At 31.4% G+C, this 20,604-nt stretch overlaps 1 protein-coding gene across 10 annotated transcripts in view; it reads right to left on the bottom strand.

Moving 5' to 3' along the window:
• The window catches only part of HECTD1 (HECT domain E3 ubiquitin protein ligase 1), an 82,185-nt gene that overhangs the window by 30,543 nt on the left and 31,038 nt on the right, over positions 1–20,604 (bottom strand). For all 10 annotated transcript variants that reach the window (XM_074365681.1, XM_074365683.1, XM_074365680.1 and 7 more), the window contains exons 9-19: positions 19,142–19,256; positions 18,169–18,343; positions 11,801–11,939; positions 11,439–11,609; positions 7,773–7,995; positions 6,912–7,175; positions 6,736–6,812; positions 3,437–3,571; positions 2,747–2,893; positions 1,542–1,636; positions 285–390 (exon numbers count right to left, since the gene is read on the bottom strand). In XM_074365681.1, coding sequence (XP_074221782.1) covers positions 285–390; positions 1,542–1,636; positions 2,747–2,893; positions 3,437–3,571; positions 6,736–6,812; positions 6,912–7,175; positions 7,773–7,995; positions 11,439–11,609; positions 11,801–11,939; positions 18,169–18,343; positions 19,142–19,256 — 1,647 coding nt within the window. The remainder of the gene's footprint in view (positions 1–284; positions 391–1,541; positions 1,637–2,746; positions 2,894–3,436; positions 3,572–6,735; positions 6,813–6,911; positions 7,176–7,772; positions 7,996–11,438; positions 11,610–11,800; positions 11,940–18,168; positions 18,344–19,141; positions 19,257–20,604) is intronic.

Genomic DNA, 20,604 nt, shown 5'->3' with positions numbered 1-20,604 from the left:
GCTTATCGTAGAACAAAAGGATTCTTTTTTCCACCTTTCTACTGATAAAGTGTCTTTTTCCACTTATGATCTACCAAATAAACTTTATTAGTTAAACATTGAAATACCAATACATTTAAGAGTCATTAAGAACAATCAAATGGCATTAAGGGGAAGTCCTTAACAATTAAGCACAATTGTTATTTAATAAAATATGAAAAAAAAATTTTTGTTTTTAAGAAAAGTATGTAAGACTGCTCCTAGATGCATTCAGCAACACTAGCAACTGCATTCTTCATGGTTACCTGAAGGTTATATGTGGATCCTGGTGTATCATACAAATGGAGAGGTAGACGTTCAATAGATTCTAGTACAGCTATTAACTTTCGAATTAATGCAACAGCTGGCCGACTAAGAAAAAAATAATTGTTAAGGGCTTTTATATGAATTCCTGCAATAATTCATACAGAAACTGCAGTAACCAACTTCACAAAGACTCCTACTTTATTAATTCAAAGGGAAGTTTAATTTTGTATTAGACTACATCTGAGTAAGCAAAGATAATTTCAATACCAAAGCAAAGCAACTCAATTTCCTCCAATTAAGAGTAAAATATTTTATTTTTCTTATGAAACTTTTATTAATTACATTCAAAGTCATGTATAATTTAGAGTGTAATTTACTTTTCAAACTTTAAAGAGTTTTACTAGTTAACAGTCGATACATATCAATCAGCAAATATATATACATATATGTATATAAAGCAGCAAAGTTTTGAAAATGACAGTATTTGTTGGTAAGGCAACACTGGTGTAATATTTCTGGAAAATAACGTGACAATTTGTATCAAAATCTTTAAAAAATTATCAATAACTGAATAATACCATTAAAGGAATTTATGTAAAAACATGTTTCCACTGAAACAAGTTTATTTTAGCATCAGTAATAATTTGTGATTAGCTAATAGGTTAATAGAGTAATGCTTCAATAAATTATTACACATTAATTTAAAATGGAATTGAACTTTATTATTTTAAAAATTCAGTCATATACAGAAGTAAATAAATTAGTAAAATGCATCTTCATCAACTCATATCCAGCTTCAACAATTACCTGCTAACGGCCAATCGATTTCTATCTATATCCCCACCCACTTCTTTCCTTCCCATGTATTTTAAAGTATCATTTCATTCAGAAATATTATGAATACATATCTCTATGAAAGAAAACTTCTTAAAAAAAATATCATTATCACAGCTAAAAAGGAATGAACAATTACTACTTAATATCAAATATTTAACCAGTGCTCAAATTCCTAGTTGTATACTAAAGATTATCTAATTTAAAATAAGCGGTCAGCTACATTCATAACAGTCATGTAATTTTTCTTTTAGTCCATTAGATTAAAAATCTTTCACTTTTAATATAGTTATAAGCTACTTTTTTTACTGAATAAAAAATTCCTATTTTATGTATAAACACTGTATCAGACTCTGTTTTAAAGGAAGTGTACTAACTTGCAACACCACAAACACCAAATTAACAGAAATTTGGCGACTTACCTTTCATCATCTTCATTTTCACTAAAGGCTGTTTTAAAAACATTTATTCTTTCAACAAGTTGACTACAATCTTGCTTTGTATCTAAATCAATGCTCTAAAAAGAAACAAAAGAAGTACCAAAAAAAAAAATTTTTACGGCTGTTACTGAAATTAGTTAAAAAAACACATTCTGCAAAAATGAATATTAATATATCACAAAATTATCAATACAGTCTAAGTGAAATTATTATTTTCTTTCAATTAAAATTCTTTTTATTATATGACTAGTAAACCATGGCAAACATTTTCAGTGTTATAATGGAGTAGCAATCATACTGCTTTTCTCAAAGCGTAGTAGTATGCAAGGTAATTTCAAATTATTTGTAAACATTTCGTATTTTAAGAGTACTAGGGTACTATTTACATTAATTAGAATTAGAAAAAAAATAACTATATCAAAACAATGATTTCACAGATATTACTAAGTGATATAAAGTGATACATCAATATAATTTTAATAAATGGGAATAAATACAAATAGTAAAAATAATGAAAGAAATACGAGATTGACGTCAAAGTGAATCTTAAGAGTATATAACTACATATGATGAATAAGATCTGGAAATTAAAATGACAAATAGAACTGAAGTAGGGAGCAAACTTTAACTTTTCATACTTTATTCTGTTAGACTTTGTTAAAATAAGTGTGTATATATATTTCATTGAAATAAAAGAAAAAAATTTATCACAATAAAAAGATATTATCAGTAGACTAAATCGAAGAGGAATAGAAGGTTATTATTAACAAATGTTTGACAAATATTCACATGAACTTCCTTAACTGTTACTGCTCCTAAACTAATTTTATGCAACTATTTTAGATACTTGAAAAGGTCTCTACACCAACTTCATTTTATGTAAGTTATGAAGAAATCAGAGCAGTGAATAAAGTTAAATTTTAGGCTATTACAAGTAAGTATTTTATTCAACAGAATCTTGAACAAATAATAATCGGGTATCTCAAAAATCTAAATAGATGCAATTATTTAATTCACTTGGCTCAAACTAATGAGAAAACTTAAAGGCTAGAGAAATTATAAATGTTAACACTTATTACCTGGTTTTTTAATATTTCTTGACAAAACACAGTAAATTTCACTTTACCAAAGTGTAGCTACGAATAATTTTTTAAACTATGTACTTCGTTCTGTACTAATCAACTTACATTGTTTAAGACAGTAAGAAGTGCCTGCACCAAGCCACTACTACACATTTCATACGGTGAAATTGTGTTTTCATCCTTCAAAAGTACAATTAGATTTTCTAAAGCTGTCTTCATTAAATCTCTCCAAGTGTTTTCACTTTCAATACACTAAAAGAAAAAAAAAATTTTTAATGAAAACAATCCAAAAAAGGTCTTAATATACTTAATTTATCTATCAGAACATCAATTACCATGCAAAAAATCATATATTAAACAAGATTAAGAAATTCAAATTATTAACGCAAATTAACTCTATCAAGGTTGGCAAACTCATAAAGGGGGCCAATTGTAAACAGTTTAGCCTTTACAGGCCACATATCTTGGTTGTACCTATTTAACTCTGCCATTGTAACCACTAAAGAAGTCACAGACAATACGTAAATAAATAAGCACGGGTGTGAGAAATAAAGCTACTTATAGACACTGACATCACATAGTCATATAATTTTCAGGTATCATGAAATATTATTCTTACTTATGATCTGTTTTCAACCATTTAAAATGTAAAAACCCCTCTTACCTCACAAAACCTACAAAACTTAGCCAGTGGGTAACAATTTGCTGACCCCTACTCAATACTCAGAATATAAAGGATAAAGGGGAAAAATTAAACCAAGATCATTGTGTCATAAAATCTAGAAGCTAACATACCTGTCTATTTGTATGAAGTTCCCAAGATGACTCTAACTGAGTTGCTATGTTTCTGAGTGTTACTACTACTCCACGAGGCATGCTTTCAACAGCTTTAAAGTGGTCGTCATATAAATCTCGAGCCATAGTTCGTACCTACCAAAATAAAAATAGCAAATGTGAACTTTTAGTACAATTAATAATTTTAACAAATCTTCCTTTTTCATAAATCCATGCATTCTTTAGAACTAAGATATCTGTGCCATTATCAAGTTCCAAAAAAGTTACTATTTTTATTTATAAATATCAAAATGTACCAATGGTTGAAAAAGTACTCAAGAAGATTTTAGTAGTATCAAAATAAGGAACTTAACATTTTAATTTTTGGTTATTTAAACTTTGTATTCATATACCAAATAGGAGTTTATTTCATATAAACCAAATTAAACAACCCATAAAAAAGTAACTTTGCACTACATTATAATAAAATTTAAACAGATTAGATAACGAACGCTACTACAATCTCTTAATAAAAATCTATTAAGAGTCTACATAAACTACTGATAACAAAAAAGTAACTGCTCTTTTTCTTAATGTAACTAATCTGTTTTATGATGAATCAATTAGAAAATACAAATAAGCTAAAAAAAAAGATAAGAAAAAGAAAGAAAACTAATTAAGCCATCTATAATTCCATTAACCTAAGCTGATGCTTTTAACATTGTGGAGTATACTTTAAGTTTTATGTCTTTTTCTATGTGTATTGTTCATACAAAGTATATATGATGCTCATGTATTTATATATTTCATCTTGAGAAAGAATGACTATACTGTCAGGCTGGGCACTAATTACCTCTCATTTAAGTTAAATAAATATTATTTGAGAGAACAACATATACATGTCCAGGCTTGGGTCCAACAAAATTTAGTAAATTCTTTAAAAACATATGCTTAAGGAATGTAAATTTAAGATTTATATGATTTCACCTAAATCACAAACTAACCCAGCAAAACTCTAATGTAATAGAAAAAATTTTACCCCTAAATGAATTAATAGTATCTTTCCATTTTATTTTTTGTTTGCTTGGTTATTTTTTGCAGGGGGGTGGTAATTAGATTTATTTTTTTTTAAAGATATTTATTTTGCTTGTGGGTTTTTGTTTTTGTTTTTGTTTTTGTTTTTTCTGTTTTTTGGAGGGAGAGGTAATTAGGCTTATTTATTTAGTTACTTTAATGGAAGTACTGGGGATCGAACCCATGACTTTGTGAGTGCTAAGCATATGCTCTGACTACTGCGCTATACCCTCCCCACTAGATTTATCTGTTTGTTTATTTTTTGAATAGAGGTACTGAGGATTAAACCAGGACCTCATGCATACTAAGCATGCACTCCATCACTGAGCTATATATACCCTCTCTCCCTACCACTCTATTTTAGTATGCCTTTCAGAATTACAAAGTAACTAAGTTCTGGACATAAGACAACACTGAAGAAATTACTTCTTTATGAACAGTATTAAGGAATAAACACTGAGGCCAAAACTAAGAGTTAAAATTATTTTTACCTAAAATTAGTGTATTTTGATATGTACTGCTTTCAACACGAAATAGCCACATGATCATTGAGTTTCTACTGATTTCAAAGAACTGAATCAACAATCATATTTTTTTTAAGAAAATGAAAAGATAGGACTGAGACGATGTTCTCCTTGATTTACTTTTCTCTCGGATTGTAAAAGTTCAGCTCCCTGTGAGTTAGTTCTAGATTTGGTTGGTTAATACAATATATTAGTTATTCCAAGAAACTTCTGAGACAGCTAAGAGGTAGCTTTAAAGAGAATTACAGTTGAGCTTTATTATGTGAGAATTTCATAATTGTGAAATCAACTAGTTACTAAAATTTGTAACCCACAAATCCAGACTTGTAGTGCTTTTCACAGTCATTTGTGGGCATGCACAGAGCAATGAAAACTTTAAAAATGTGACCAGAGCCACACAGTAACTTAAACCTGTACTTCTAAAAGCAATGATTCAGTATTCATGGCAACTTTTAGAACATAACTACCATGAGTAACAAAAACTGTATTTAGTTCAAATTCCTTTTAGGAGCTAATGGCTATCTTCAATTGAGATACTTCTTCCTTAATGCCCTTAAGATATTCTGAATTGGAAGAAATCTGTGACCTCACACTCTTTTTAAAAACCACAAAGCAATCATGTAATAACATACAGAGTTACAGAGATAATGTATATTTATTAAACAAATAAATAAAGTGAGGAAGTAAGTTATTTTCTTTCTAAGGTCTAACATGTGGAAGTTATCTTTGGTATGACCTAGCACATTAATAACAAAATGAAAGCATGAACATTTTATTTATGCTCCAAATAATAAACCATTACTACTATTTCTAGGGCCAAACCTATGAAAACATAAGTTCCACCCCCATCACAATCAGCCAGAAGCATTCTTCATATACTGTATGAAAAAACTATTTCGTATCATTTTTATAAGTAAAATAAAAGTGTCACCAGAAAATACTGAATCTATGAGATTATTTTCTTTTAAAAATGAAAAATACAGTAACAGTTGATATAATACAGATATATAATGGTGTCATTTTAAAAAAATACGTAAAAATTGGATAGAATTTTTAAAATTAGTATTGTGATTCTGAGGGTGGAGTTAAGAATATATTTGCTCCTTGGGGGTTGCAGAGGGGGATAGCTCAAGTGGTAAAGCGCGTGCTTAGCATGCAAGAGGTCCTGGGTTCAATCCCCAGGACTTTCTCCGAGAACAAATAAATAAATAAAACTAATTACCTCCCACTCTCCAAAAAAAAAAGAATATATTTGCTCCTATATCTTTCTGAAACAGTGATTTCATCTAAGATGGCCATTATACGATCAAAACAATCTCAATTTAGAACCAGGCATTCAAATTGCTTCATTACAAGGAGGATTGTAAAATATAATGATGCATTTTTTAATCCCACTCTATGACTAAAAATACTACTATCATTAATAATTAAAGCATGAATTTAGTTTATGTAACATTAAAACTCAAATAATTTAAATTTTATTCTCTGTCTCATTTACATTTTATTTTAATGCTGGTGCTCAGTATATGTATAAAAACTATTAAGTAAATGTACACATACTGTGGAAAATAAAATAAGGAGCAGAGAAAAAGGAAAACTAAAAAACGTAAGAGTAGGGTAGCTTGTTATACCGCTCAATTCTTTAAATGTCTACAATCTACCACTGAAACCTTACCACACCAGTATAAAAGCCAAAATACAGAGCAAATCCCATAAATATACCTTTTGCTTTGTTTTTTCTAACTTAGATTTTAGTTTTCTGCCTCTTTTGCCAGTCCAGCCAGTCACAAATTCTGAACCTTAAAGAAAAAAAAAGGACATTTCACAGAACATATTTTATTATGATTTAACATACTCATTTATTCTTCTCTGCTAAACTTACATCCCTACATACTTACCCAGAGAAGTTTCTGCAGTAAATGAATGTTTGGTTCCTCTATTAGATTCAAATACAAAACCAGGTAAATCTTCTTTCAATATTGTTGCTTGCTGACCATCTGAGTTATGAATAGCAATTTCTCCTTCTTTCAAACATGTTAATGACCAATTCCCGACAGTGAGTTTAGTGGGTCCTGGCGCTGAGAGTATAGGTTGACTTGAAGTAGATGGCTTTACTTGGCCGCGAGCTCTTTGTAACTTCTCTAAGAATTCACTTCTGCTTTCTATAAAGAAAGAAGGATTGTTTTAAAACCGCATTCTTTTCAAATATCCCATTAAAAAAATGAAACTCCCTAATGGAATATCAATTTTATTTTAAAAAACTTAATTTGGGGGTGAGGGGGAGTGGTGTATAACTCAGTGAGGTCCTGGGTTCAATCCCCAGTACCTCCATTAAGAATTTTTTTAAGTTAAAGTTTTATTCTTTGGTATACTCTCACTGGTCTGATACATTCAGGTTCAGGCATAAAAGTGATCCTCTAGGTTTTGCTTTTTTTTTTTAAGTAGAAGGCTTCTGGGAAAGGATTTAATTTGAGACAGCATCACATACATGGAATTCATCATTACATAAGGAGCCCTGTACCTAAAAGTGTGGGGAGAGTAAAAGTAGATATGATGCTATTCCTTGTCTCATACAATGAAAAAACATGAAATGCTTTCATGGTACAATAATTTCTCTCTTGATATTAAATAAATGGCCATATGATCATCAAGGACATGTTTGTTATTTCTATGACAATAGTAGTAAAAATGTGAGCAGAAAAATAAATTATCAAAATTAAAGAAACTAGTAAAACATTTTAATAGAAACAAAATATTACCTGAACTATCCGAACCACCCTCAGGACTACCACTTGAATACATGGTGGCAAGTTTTCCATCCAAGATAAATCTAAACCATCCATTACTGCCATTAGATAATTCCAAGGCTGCTGCATCACTCCATATATATAAGCAGTCCCTTCCTCTAATGATTGACCAGTCTCTCCAATGATACGGTTTACCCTGCTGCAATTCTTTAGCATCTTCCTGTGGTTCATCTTCCTAAAATGTGTAAAATTATTCAATGAAACATGGAAAATAACTCCTATTCCAAATATTCTTATTTATAAAAAATATGACTGTGAATCAAATTTAGAATTAAAACATTCTGAATATAATATTCAGTCGCCTGTAGTTTAATATGTATTCTGATTCAATTACCCATAATTAAATCTTACAAGTCCTAAAAATGTTAAGAAATTCACATAATGACCTAAGTTATAACATTTCCAGGTGTAAGGGTAAAGAAGACAAGTGCACTAGATCTATAATTAGCTAATTATTCAGGACTTGATAAATTTACCACATACCTGGGCCTAATAAAATACGTATAAAAAATAAATGTTTACACTAGGTCAATGATCAGCAGTGCAATGGAATAACAAGAGATGCTTTTTAATTATAAATTGTAAGGTCCTATCCTTAGCCAAGTGAATGAAACATAATCATTCCTATGATCATAAAAATGTTAATTATAGCATGTTTAAAAGAAAAAAACAACAATTTGTAAACACTGTTTGCCTAGCCTGGCACCCTAAGAATTTTCATTTTGTTGAACATTTCAATATTAAGAATATTCATCTTGGCATGTTTGTGCATGCATGTGTATATGGGTAAAGCACTTTTAAACTTATAAAGACTTACTATATTTAAAATTTTTTAAAATATGTATCTTTTACATGCTTTTTCCCTGAAGTAGTAGTTAGTTTATAACACTAAAAGAAAATTGTAAAATATGGATTATAAATTTCTCTAAAGTACTTGTGCTCCAGGCCATGACAGATTAACAAGGACAGACTTGACTATCCATTGTAAATAACTAAAAAACTACACAAAATATATTAAAAACCATTTTCAAATACTGGACAACAAGCAACATAGGGTTGTGTGATCCCCTACAAAGTAGAAACAAATAAAGTAAGCCACTTAGGCCCAGATACAGTTTTCTGGCTAAGGTCTTAAGAACAGGGAGCAGAGTCCTTCAATATGAGTTGAGGAAATGAAGATCTGTGTTTGAGGAGACTAAGGCAAAAGGAATATGTGATGGATGAGGTCAGGATTAGGAAGTCAAACAAACAAATAAAAAAACAATTCAGAAATCTGAAAAGTGGTCACCATGACATCTCTACTGAGCACTAGGCCATTCATTTATAGGTGATATTCCATAAAGCTGGGCAAAGAACAATTTGAAAATTAAAAGCTGAACAATTCCCAGAGGTCACACAAGATGGTCAGATATTTGCATTCCAAACAGCCAGAGTGAAAAATCCTCATACCAATAGTTCAAACATTTTCCAAATTTGACAATAACCATAAACCCACAGATCAAAGAAAATTAAACAATCCTGAGCAGAGGTGGACACATACATGCACCCACCAAACTCAGCTAAGTACAGCAAAGTCAAATAGCTAAAGTCTTAAAAATAGTCAGAGGAAAAAAATCTATTATATACAAAGGAACTAAGATGAAAAAATAAGGCAAATATCTCAGTAGAGACTCGGCATGGAAGGTGACAATGGAATATATCTTTAAGTACTAGAAAATGATTAGCCAAGAGTCCTTGTAGACACTGAAAATGTCCATTAAAAGTGAAGACCAAATAAAAATATTTTCAGACAAATAAAATCTCAAAGAATTTTCTGGCTTATCTTTTCATTTTCTAAATAATGTATTTTGAAGAGCAAAAGTTTCATTTTAATGAAGACAATTTACTGATTTTTTTGTTCTTTTATAATACAACCTTGTAAAGCTCTATTTAAGAACTCCTTATCAAGGTTAAAGTCACTAAGATTTTCTTCTTTTTCCTTTAGAAGCCTCACAATTTTAGACCACACATTCCAGTCTGATTCATTTTCTAATTTTTGTAAATGTAAGACCAAGGTGTCATATTTTTGCAAGTGCTGTTTACTTGTTCAAGCATCATTTTTTTTAACAGATCATCCTTTCCTGATTGAATTACCTTAGCACTTTGAAAATCAATTGACAATATATATGTGGGTCATTATTTTTACACCACTATCACACTTTCTTGATTACTACACCTTTATAAATAAGACTTGAAATCTGCTGGTGTATGTCTTTCAACTTTTTTTTCAAGGTTGCTTTGTCTCTTCTAGGTTCCGACATTTCATACATATGTTAGTATTTGCTTGTTAATTTATACAAAAAGACTGCTGGGATCTGTAATCTCTTTCTTTTTTTATTTTATTGAAGTTTAGTTGATCTACCTATTTCTTGAAGAAAAGAATTCTAGAGGGATGAACCCAGATAATCACTTCTTGTTTTGTTTTGCTTTTTGTTAAATCCCCTGTAATTTAGGAAACACATAGTCACTCACTCAGAATTCTGTGATTACAATCCATACTCTACCATTCTCTCAAAAATACTACTTCTCTGTCACTAATATTTAGGAAGCATTCACTAAGTGTTAGGACTAAATCATTGCTGGCAATTGGTAGAGACAGATAAGGTATATTCTTAATATGCATTCTAAGGGAAGAATTACCAATAGATACTGAAATGAGTGGATAGAAGTTTAATGAGAAAAAGCATATTTATACTGTCTCAAATTATCTCCCTACAAATTACTTATTAATTACAAAAGGAAAAAGAGTAACTTTGCAATGGAGAAAGCTGGCAGAGACAAACACAACCAGCTGATCCAAGTTAACATTATCAGCAGGAGCAAACAGACGTCATGTGCCTTTAAGAAGGCACATTTTACACTTACACTGAGAAGGCTGTAACGTTGCCTCTTTTTGCTAAAAACACACAACCTGAATGTAATCATGAAGAAACATGGCACAAATACAATGTGAGGGTCACTATCCAAATTAAGTGGTTTGTCCTCTTCAAAAAATGCCAAAGCTATGAAAGAAAGGCTGAGAAATGGAACAAACATGACAACTAAATAAAATGTCCTCCTCGACTGGATTCTGGGGGTGGGGTGAGGAGGAGGGGGTGGGAGCGGAGAGGCACGAATTGCTACTAGGGACAGTGACAAATCTGAATAGTCCCTGGATTAGATACAGTTTTCTATAACTATTATATTTCCTGATTTTGATAACTATACTAGGATCATATAAGAGAATGTCCTGGTTTTTTGGTGGAAATTCTAGGTGTAAAAGGAGGCTCTTTGTATCCAGCATCTTTCAAATAAATGTGTTCATAGCACACACACATACGTTTTTGTAAGTAATGAAGCAAATGGGTAAAATATCAGTAATTAGTGATTCTGGACAGAAATGTGCTGATATTCTTCACTTGCAGCATTTCTGCAAGTTTTAAATCATGAACAATATTTTTAAAAGAGAAGTGACCAAATTTTTTAAAATTATAGAACTACTTCATATTGTCATTATTTTGTCAAAGCCCATCATAAGTGGAACTAGATTTCATCAAAAGAAACTCTATTCCTAATACCACTGTAATTAAGACCACTCACTTTTTCAGGCTTTGATTCTTCTTCATTCTCATCATCAGAGGAAGGACCTGCCAACGTTGACACTTTGCTGATCACACCAAGTCTGGCTAGCTGATCCAAAAAAATATCACCACCTTTATCCACTAAATCCCTTATGATCTGCAAAGCCAGCAAGTGGCCATCATCATCGTCCTGGGGAGGGGGAAGGGACAGAAAGAAATTTAAGGGAAACATGATAAAAATAAGTTTAGCTTCCTGGAGTAGAAAAATACAATCTGCACAGGCAAAATGATTCAATAAAAGTAGAACAAAAGTTAAATTATTTTACTAATCACTAACGAGACTTAAAACTACAGGAGTTTCAAAAAAGACGAAGAACTGACCTCTTGATCAAGGACAGTTGCAGTGATTTCCACTAGTATTGTAGGCAAATTGTGACCAACATCAGAATCACAAACTTCTTTTAAGAGTGCTTCAGAGCAAAAATGGATCATTTTTCGAATCAGAGCAAGACTTGCTTTCCTTGAAAAGTAAAAAAAAGAATTTTAGGAAGCCACAGTAAGAAGCTAAAATAAAACAAAATCCAATCATATATAAATGAAACTAAAATATCTAAGTTTTAAATACTCTGCTAAATAATGCACTTAATAAAAGAATACAAAAAATTAAGACAATATTAGCAGTAGGTTTATGTAATCTCATTTATTTTCTATTATTAATATATTAAGCTCAATAAAATAAATTACTTTTATAATTTTCTTAAATGTGCTATTTTATATTTAACCAGCATGACTGTTAACATGCCATAATTTTAGAAAATCAAGAGTAATGCAATTACTAAGAAAATAAACAGTATCTATATCCCTAAATACAAAACTATTAACAATTTAAAACACCTGATAGTTTATATGGAAATCAAATTTCAAATTAAGCATTTGTGTTCTTTGTCAAATTTAAAACATGTTCATTACAATTACATTGTCATACAAATTTTTTTTTCAGTATCTTGGGACTGGCTACACCAACATATGCATTTATTACATTTAGAAACTATGATCAGATCACAGAACAATAAATATGTACCATCAGACCAAAACCAAACAAACAGTAGAAAAGGAGCTGAGCCCCACAAAGCTCTTCACAAAGTAGATTTCTAAAGTCTTCACAAGAGACGCCCCCAGCTTGCCTTGCCCCCTGTTCCTTCAGCAACATTTACTGAGTTCAAGGGTTGTACAAGTAGATCCTTGTAACCCCATACCCCTAAATATTCCCACTGTTAACAAACTTGGCATGACTACTTTCCCTTCTATTTATCCACTGCTTTGCTTAGAACATAGGAGATACTCAATAAAGTCAGACAAACTAATCTCACCTTCATAATAAGCAGCTTGTTCTTTGTTGATAAAACCATATTGTATAACTAAAATTTGCTAAGAGAGTAGAACTTAAATGTTCTCTCTCACACACACATAAAAGATAAATACGTGAGGTGATGGATGTGTTAATAAACTAGATGGGGGGAATCCTTTCACAACGTATACATGTATCAAATCACCAAGAAGCACACTTTAAAAATCTTACAATTTTATATGCCAGTTATACCTCAATAAAGCTGGGGGGACAAAAGGGCTGATAATAGCTTGAATCATCATCAGATATGGATGCGCTAATTCACTACAATATTATTAATTTTCTCAAATGTCTAATGGGTAAAAATGACATCAAGTTTCTTTAACATTTTATTTCTTTTTACTAGTAAGGGAATACATTTTTCCCTGTTAGTTTTCTATGTTTCCTCTTGGCTAGATGTCATTGGCTAATTTATTTAAATTGGCTGTTATATTTTGACCAAAAATCTGTATGTGTTCTCTGTATAATGAAGTTAGTACCCCTTGATCATACGTGCTAACAAATATCAGTCTGCTAGACTATTGTGAGGAAAACAAACATATTCGTCACTTCGAAGGCTGTGGGTAATACTGCGGGTAACTATGTTTTTTACATAGAGTAAATTTAAAATGACAGATGTGAGTAACACAAACAACCTTTTAAAGACTTAAAAAAGTCAAGTCTTAAAGTCTTTTAAAGTTAAGTACTATAAACATTCAAGGATTTTTTTTTGTTTTCCTAAGGTTTTTTTTTTTTACTAATTTATTTTAAACCAGTCTAGAATTTGTTTAAATATACAATGTTAAGGACTAAGCTGATTTTTTAAATCAAACCCCAAAGCAGATACTCTAATACCATTTAATACATTATATTAATATATAATAGTAACATATCATATAACTTACCATTATAATACATTCAATTCCTACATATAATTGGTTATATTTGGAGGGCTCGTCTACTTCAATGAATTATAAACTATTGTGCTGGTTACCAAAAACATTTAATTACTTAAAGTTTACACTAGCTATTAAGATTTTTCTTTAATAATCTCACCTATTCTTCCAGAAGAACTTTAAGATTTGTCAAGTTCTAAAGTAAATTCTGTAGTTATTTTCTTTCAAACTGCATAATCTATAAATTAATTTTAGAAGAATTTATATCTTTAGATTAATATTCTTATCCTAGAACAGTTTCCCACTGTATCCAACCAAGTCTACTGTTCTCTTAAATTGTGATTTAAAAAAAAAAAGATCCTCAAGGACTTCTGCTGCTAGAAGTGAACTCAATTTTTGTCCAGTTATTGACACTAACTCCAAAGATGTGTATTTACCACACCTCTTCAAAATTTTACGTAGCCTTTCTTCAAAATCAGTGTGATGTCCTCAGTCTAATATTATAGATATATATATCAAATGATCATGTTATATACTTCAAAACTAACACAATATTCTATGTCAATTATATCCCAATAAAAGTAGGAGAAAAATATCTTAGAGAGAATAATCAGGTTTTTACAAAATACAGCATCAGTGAAACTGTTATCCAACTCTGTTTTAAAGTCTTCTCTGATCTGTTATCTGCCTTTTATTTCCTGAACAGACACTGCATAGGCCAATACTGACTGATAATAGCTTAAGTCCATATATATAGACCCTCTTTTAACTGCCTGATCAGAGTACAGATGTTTACTCTTCTGATCAAATTTTAAATTGAAGAGGCAAAAACTTAGATTGTAACTACTGCAACTTGTTTTTTAACATTGCCAAGTAACTTTTTTTAATGAACCATCTTGGGAAGTCTGGGGATGAGTTAAATAGGAGAGGGAGATTGAGTACAAACTTCCAGTTACAAAAATAAATGAATCACAGGGATGAAATGTATAGCATGGGGAACATAGTCAATAACAGTGTAAAAACTATGTACGGTGACAAATGGTAACTAGAATTATTGTGGTTATCATTTTGTAATGTACAGAAATATCGAATCACTATGTTGCACACCTGGAACTAACACAGTGCTGTAGTCATTATACTTCATTTTTGAAAAAAGAAGAAAGAAAACAATGATTCAGAAGCAGAAATGGATGAACTACAAGAAAGAATTTTACAAAAAAAAAAATCTTTTCAGTTAAAAAAGTTAAGAAGAATCATACAATATGATAGATAGCATTTATATAACTCTTTAACTTACAAAATACTGAAATGTATCATTTACAGATAAATTTATATATTTGCTATATACTCCTGCAAAATATTACAAAAATAAAGGAAGCAGGGAAAATATTAACATCCCCCCCAAAAGAACCCAATTGTTAAGAAAAACATTTATGAGAAAATTGGGGAAAATGAATGTTGATCTGATATTTGGCAATATTTTGGAACTATCTTAATTATTTTAGGTGTGATAATGGTATTGCAACTGTGTTAAAAAAGAAAACCCTTTTTAAACTATGAATTTTTTTATTGACATATAGTTGATTTATAATATTATATTAATTTCGGGTGCACAACATACTGATTCAGTATTTTTAAAACTTATACTCCATTTAAAGTTGTTATAAAATATTGGCTATATTCCCTGAGCTTTACAAAAGAACTCTTATTTTTTATGGATATATACAGAAAAATTATGGATAAAACTCAGTCTTGGATGTGCCTCAAAAAACTACAGTTGGGGTGGTATAAATAAAGTAAGATTGGGATGTGTGTTAAAACTTATTGAAGCTGTATGATGGAGTTCATTATACTATTACCTCAACATACAAATATGTTTTAATTTAGCTAATAAAACATTTTTAATAAGCTTATCTTTTTTCAAATATATCTAAAATATTAGGCACTATGCTAAGCATTTAACACATATTTAATTTTTATTCTCACATCTAAAGAGAATTAAGTATAATTATCTCCATCTTAGAGATGAACCAATTAAGATCAAGAGATTAAGTACAATGCCCATGGTTACCTGTGTATCAAGTGGCAAAACTGGCATCTGGACCCACTTTGAGCTGACTTCAAAGTCTGAGCTTTGAACTAAGACATGCTATCTTACTCACCACAATTAAATGTTAGCTAATTATTACCTGGAAAAATCTAGCATCAAGTATGCTATAACTAAAACTGTGTTTAGACAATCTTCAAACATTTATAAGAATGATAGAAAATAACTATCCATTAAGGGAACTTTGTTATATGGTGGCATACTTTATAATTTTCTGATGACCCTATCATGAAGCAATTCTAACTCCAAATATATCTTAAGATTATCCTGCTCAAAACTGAACCTGCTCATTTCTAAAAATGATTTAAATCTTTTATAAAACAACAAACAAAGTGACCCCACTAACATTTACCCCTCTGTAGCTATCTGGGGAAGAATAAAAACTAAGCTCTTAAATGTTCACAGTGAATTATTTTACTGTCACTTTTCTCCTATTTAAAGCAAACTGCTTTCACTTTAATGTCAACTCATTACACTGGTATTTAAGGCACTTGAACCCTACAAAACTACATGTTATAAGACCTCTTGAACTTAAAATGACCAAAATCAAATTCTCAACCACTGAACCAAAATTTTGGCATTCATTCTTCACCCCTTCCTTTCCTTTATCACTCACATCCAACTGGTGGTCATCAACCCCACCCTATTGGTGGGTGAATTTGTTCCCACCAATCCAGTCCCTTTGCAACTGTCTGAGTTCACACTGGCAATTAACACTTAAGTAGTCTGTTTTCATTCTTGTCCTCCAATCCTTTTCTTCACCAGGATGCCAAAGTGATCTTTATAAATCATAAATTTGACTGTGACAAATTTCCTCACAAATCTTTAATGATCCTGCTTTAACTGTGAGGTAAAGTCCACACTCATTACCTAGACCACAAAGGTCTTCATAGGTCATAAAACACTCTTGTCTACTTTTTTAACATTATTCATTAAGCTATGCAAACATATCCCACATTCCATTAATACCAAAATACTTCCAAACTGCTAACAAAACACACTCATTCAATCATTCAGTAAATATCCATTGAGGATCTACTAAATATCAAGCCCTATTCTCTATCTCCTGATATTTGTAGGAATACAGCAGGACACAAGGCCAGCTCTAAAGGAGCTTTAGAGGGGAGACAGACAATAAAACAAACAAAAAAGTAAAAGGACAGAAAGATTTCAGACAGTGTAAACTCTGTAAAGACAGTAAAACATCATGATCCATGTAATAAAAAATGTCCTACAGGTCAATATAAATTAGGTGGCCAAACAATGGATGTAGCATTTGAACTGAGACCTGAAAATATGAAGCAATCAACCATTCAAAAGACATGGGGACAGAAAGCTTCCAATAAGGGAAATATATGCAAAAGCCCTAAGGTAAGGAGATGTACGTGCCAGCATAGTGTAAGTATAGTGGACTAGGGGTTAGACAATACTAAATGAGGTTAGAGAGCTGGGCGGGACTTATACAAGACCTTGCAAGCCCAAGTGTTAAGGCATTAGGTTTTAGTGAAGGCCAACTGGCAGCTACCAGAGGGTTTAAATCAGAAAGTGATGACAATTTTTATTTAAAAAAATATTTCAGCCTAATATGTAGGAGCAAATTGTAGAGGGATAAGAGAGAAAGCGAGGAGAAAGACTAGTTTAAAGGCAACTGCAGTAGTCCAACTACAGACTACGGTATCTTGGACCAGAGTATTAGCAGCAGATGGATAGAAACAGCAGACTATGGATGGAGAGCCACCAGGATCTGCACCAAGATGAACTGACTCATACCTCCATGTCTGTACATACTGTTGCCCACGGATCCTTCCAAATCTGTCTGCCTAGAAAATCTCCAAGTATCCTTTAAACTCCAATTTAAATCTCACTTCTGCATAAAATCTCCAATTTACCCAGCCCAATTAGTTGTTAAATCCTCCATATTCTCAAGGAATATATGTCTAATCTATCACTTACCACTCTATATTATTACTTGCATCTTCCTCACTAGCGTACAAGGATACAGTAAACAAGGGCCAAGTTTTACTTCTCTGGGTAACTCCTCCAATGGCCATCCTACACTGACTCTACCAAAAAGGCCTCTATAAAGCTCAATAAATGTTTGCTGTACTTACACAAATTTCTCTGGTTGATATGCAGAAAGCTATGAAAACTGTGTTAGACTAGTCTTCTTGAATTTCTAAACTCCTTCTCTTAAGGCAGATCATCAGAAGGAAAGATTTAACTCTCTAATCTAATTTTCATTCTTACCATACCTTTTCAATATTGAAATAAACCTCAGATCTTTCTGGAAAAGGGAGATAAATAAAACTATGTAATTGGCATAACTGAGCTAGTAAATACAAATAGTATGAATAACTACCTTATTGAAGGCAGCATAGTCTGCTGAAATGTTTGTGCAAATACTGGCAGTAACCTTTTCAAGTATATGGGTGCCATTTCTGGATCTCCTTTCGGCTCATTACATTCTTCTTCATCTTTGTTTGTATCTTTCTTTTTCTTATCATCTCCTTTATTAACTGGACACATCCAATCACCTGCAGACACATATTGTTCAATAGAATACTTCTTTGAAAAATTTTTCTTTCAATGAAAAAATATTAAGACGTACCCAACTATAATTACCCCTAATTAACAATAATTAAACAGAAACTAGAGGAGAGGGAGGGTATAGCTCAATGGAAGAGAATGTACTTATAGGCCATGCATGAGGTCCTAGGTTCAATCCCCAGTACTTCCATTAAAAAATTAATTAAATAAAAACCTAACTACCTCCCCCACCAAAAAAAAAAGACTGATTAAAAAAAAGTAAATAAATAAAACTTAAAATAAGAAAAATTTTAATTAAAAAAAAAAGCCCAAATATTAGAATGTTGTATCTACCAAAGGTGTTTGTAAAAATACTAAAGAACGTTAGTGCCTCCAATTAGCTGAATCACAACTTAAGGAGATAATTCTGGATACTCTACTTGATTCCAAAAAATATTTCACAGAGACTCTGCATTCATCTATTCTGTGAAAACTTACTGGTCAAAATACTTGATCTATACAGTAAACAAATATTATTTATCACATTCCCATACTCCTCAAACTTTTGATTTCGTCATTCTAGAATCATGCAGCCATAGTCTCAAAACAGTATACCATTAAAGGCTTATCAAATGTCAGGGTTTCTGTGTTTATTTATATTTATATTTTATTACATTCATAATTATTTGACTTTATAGGAATGGTTTGTTTACATAATGTTAATATGTCTAAAAAATCTACTTCTATGGAAATGAAGCTGAAAAATAATAGCAGATGGCTTAAAAGGAAAGATTTTTATCACTCACCTGGAGATTGAAGAATAGCTACCACTTCACTATGGCCCCTTTCCCGAGCTTTATCTAATGGCGTTTTCCCATCTTCATCTCTCAGATCTGGGTTGGCACCATGCCTTAAGAGAGTCTAGAAAACAAAAGCATTTAATTTGGATAAAACAATTAACATCTTATTTCTTCAATATCCAACTCTGTAACCATTAGATCGCACCCATATACTTTAGATTGCAGACTTACAGAATTACTTAATCAAGCAAGTACCAATTCAAATCTCTGCCTTTGCACATAACACCTTAAAAGCAGTTTATCTGTATCTTGAAAAAACTATGGATTAATTTCAAATTAATGGATTAACACCTCAAATTAAGTACGTTCACATCTGAACCTGTCATCTTCCTCAAACTCCTCTTCCCAATTTCTTTATTTTACCAGAGGTACTAGTATTCAGTTTGTGATCATCCTCATCATTTCCTATATACTATGAATTACCAAGTTAAATCTATTCTTCCAGAATGAACTACAAAATTTAGGTCTTAAATACTAATTTACCAATTTTAAATGGACACTGGATTCTCTCCCTGGCAGACTGTAAGCTCTTTTGAATAGAGAACACATCTCATGCTTTTCCTATTCATAATTAATCACTTTTGATTCAAAGTCATCAATATTTATGTATCTACACACAATGCTGTCATCTGTGCCATAAAGAGTTTAGTGACACAACATTTCTGAGAGTGCTCCTCCAACAGACAAGATTTTTCATTCAAGTTACTAAAATCTATTTCACAGTTTTGTTGCATGAACAAGTAATGATAACTATGCTGCATTTCTATCTGGCCAACAGCAATTATAAGACTTTCCTATTTAAAAGATGTTAAGGGAGGAGGATATAGCTCAGTGGTAGAGTGCATGCCTAGTATGCACAAGGTCCTGGGTTCCATCCCTACTACCTCCATGAAATGAATAAATAAATAAATCTAATTACCCTCTCCCACCAAAAATAAAAGAGAAAAAGAAAAGACGTTAAAATGTGTATGGGGGTGTGTGTGGGAATAAATGCTTACTGTGTACTACCTATTCTATCATTATTAGTAATGGCAACCATAGCTCACTGTGGGCTGATGTATAATCAAGATAGGTTAAGGTTAGTTACAATTCATTTGGCTCATTCTTTCCCACTCAGCTACCCATAACTGTAAACTAGCATAGGTCAAAAACAAAGGCTCAATAAAAATTTTACCATCCTTAGAGGCATCATTCTCTCTAAAAATTAAACACGTCAAACTGACAGAATTTGGGCTTGAGAAGACCACCTTTTTCAGGTTAGAAAGCTAAGTTACTAACAAAAATTTTCTTACAATGTAAAGATGAAAATAGCAACTGCCATTTAAATACCTACAATGTGCCAAATACTATACATATAAATGCTTTTCATGTATTTTTTTTCTAATCATCACAATAATAATGCTAGGAGT

Source organism: Camelus bactrianus, chromosome 6 (assembly GCF_048773025.1).
Source record: "Camelus bactrianus isolate YW-2024 breed Bactrian camel chromosome 6, ASM4877302v1, whole genome shotgun sequence".
In the NCBI taxonomy this organism is placed as follows: domain Eukaryota; kingdom Metazoa; phylum Chordata; class Mammalia; order Artiodactyla; family Camelidae; genus Camelus; species Camelus bactrianus.
This window is presented reverse-complemented; position numbering and strand designations above follow the sequence as displayed.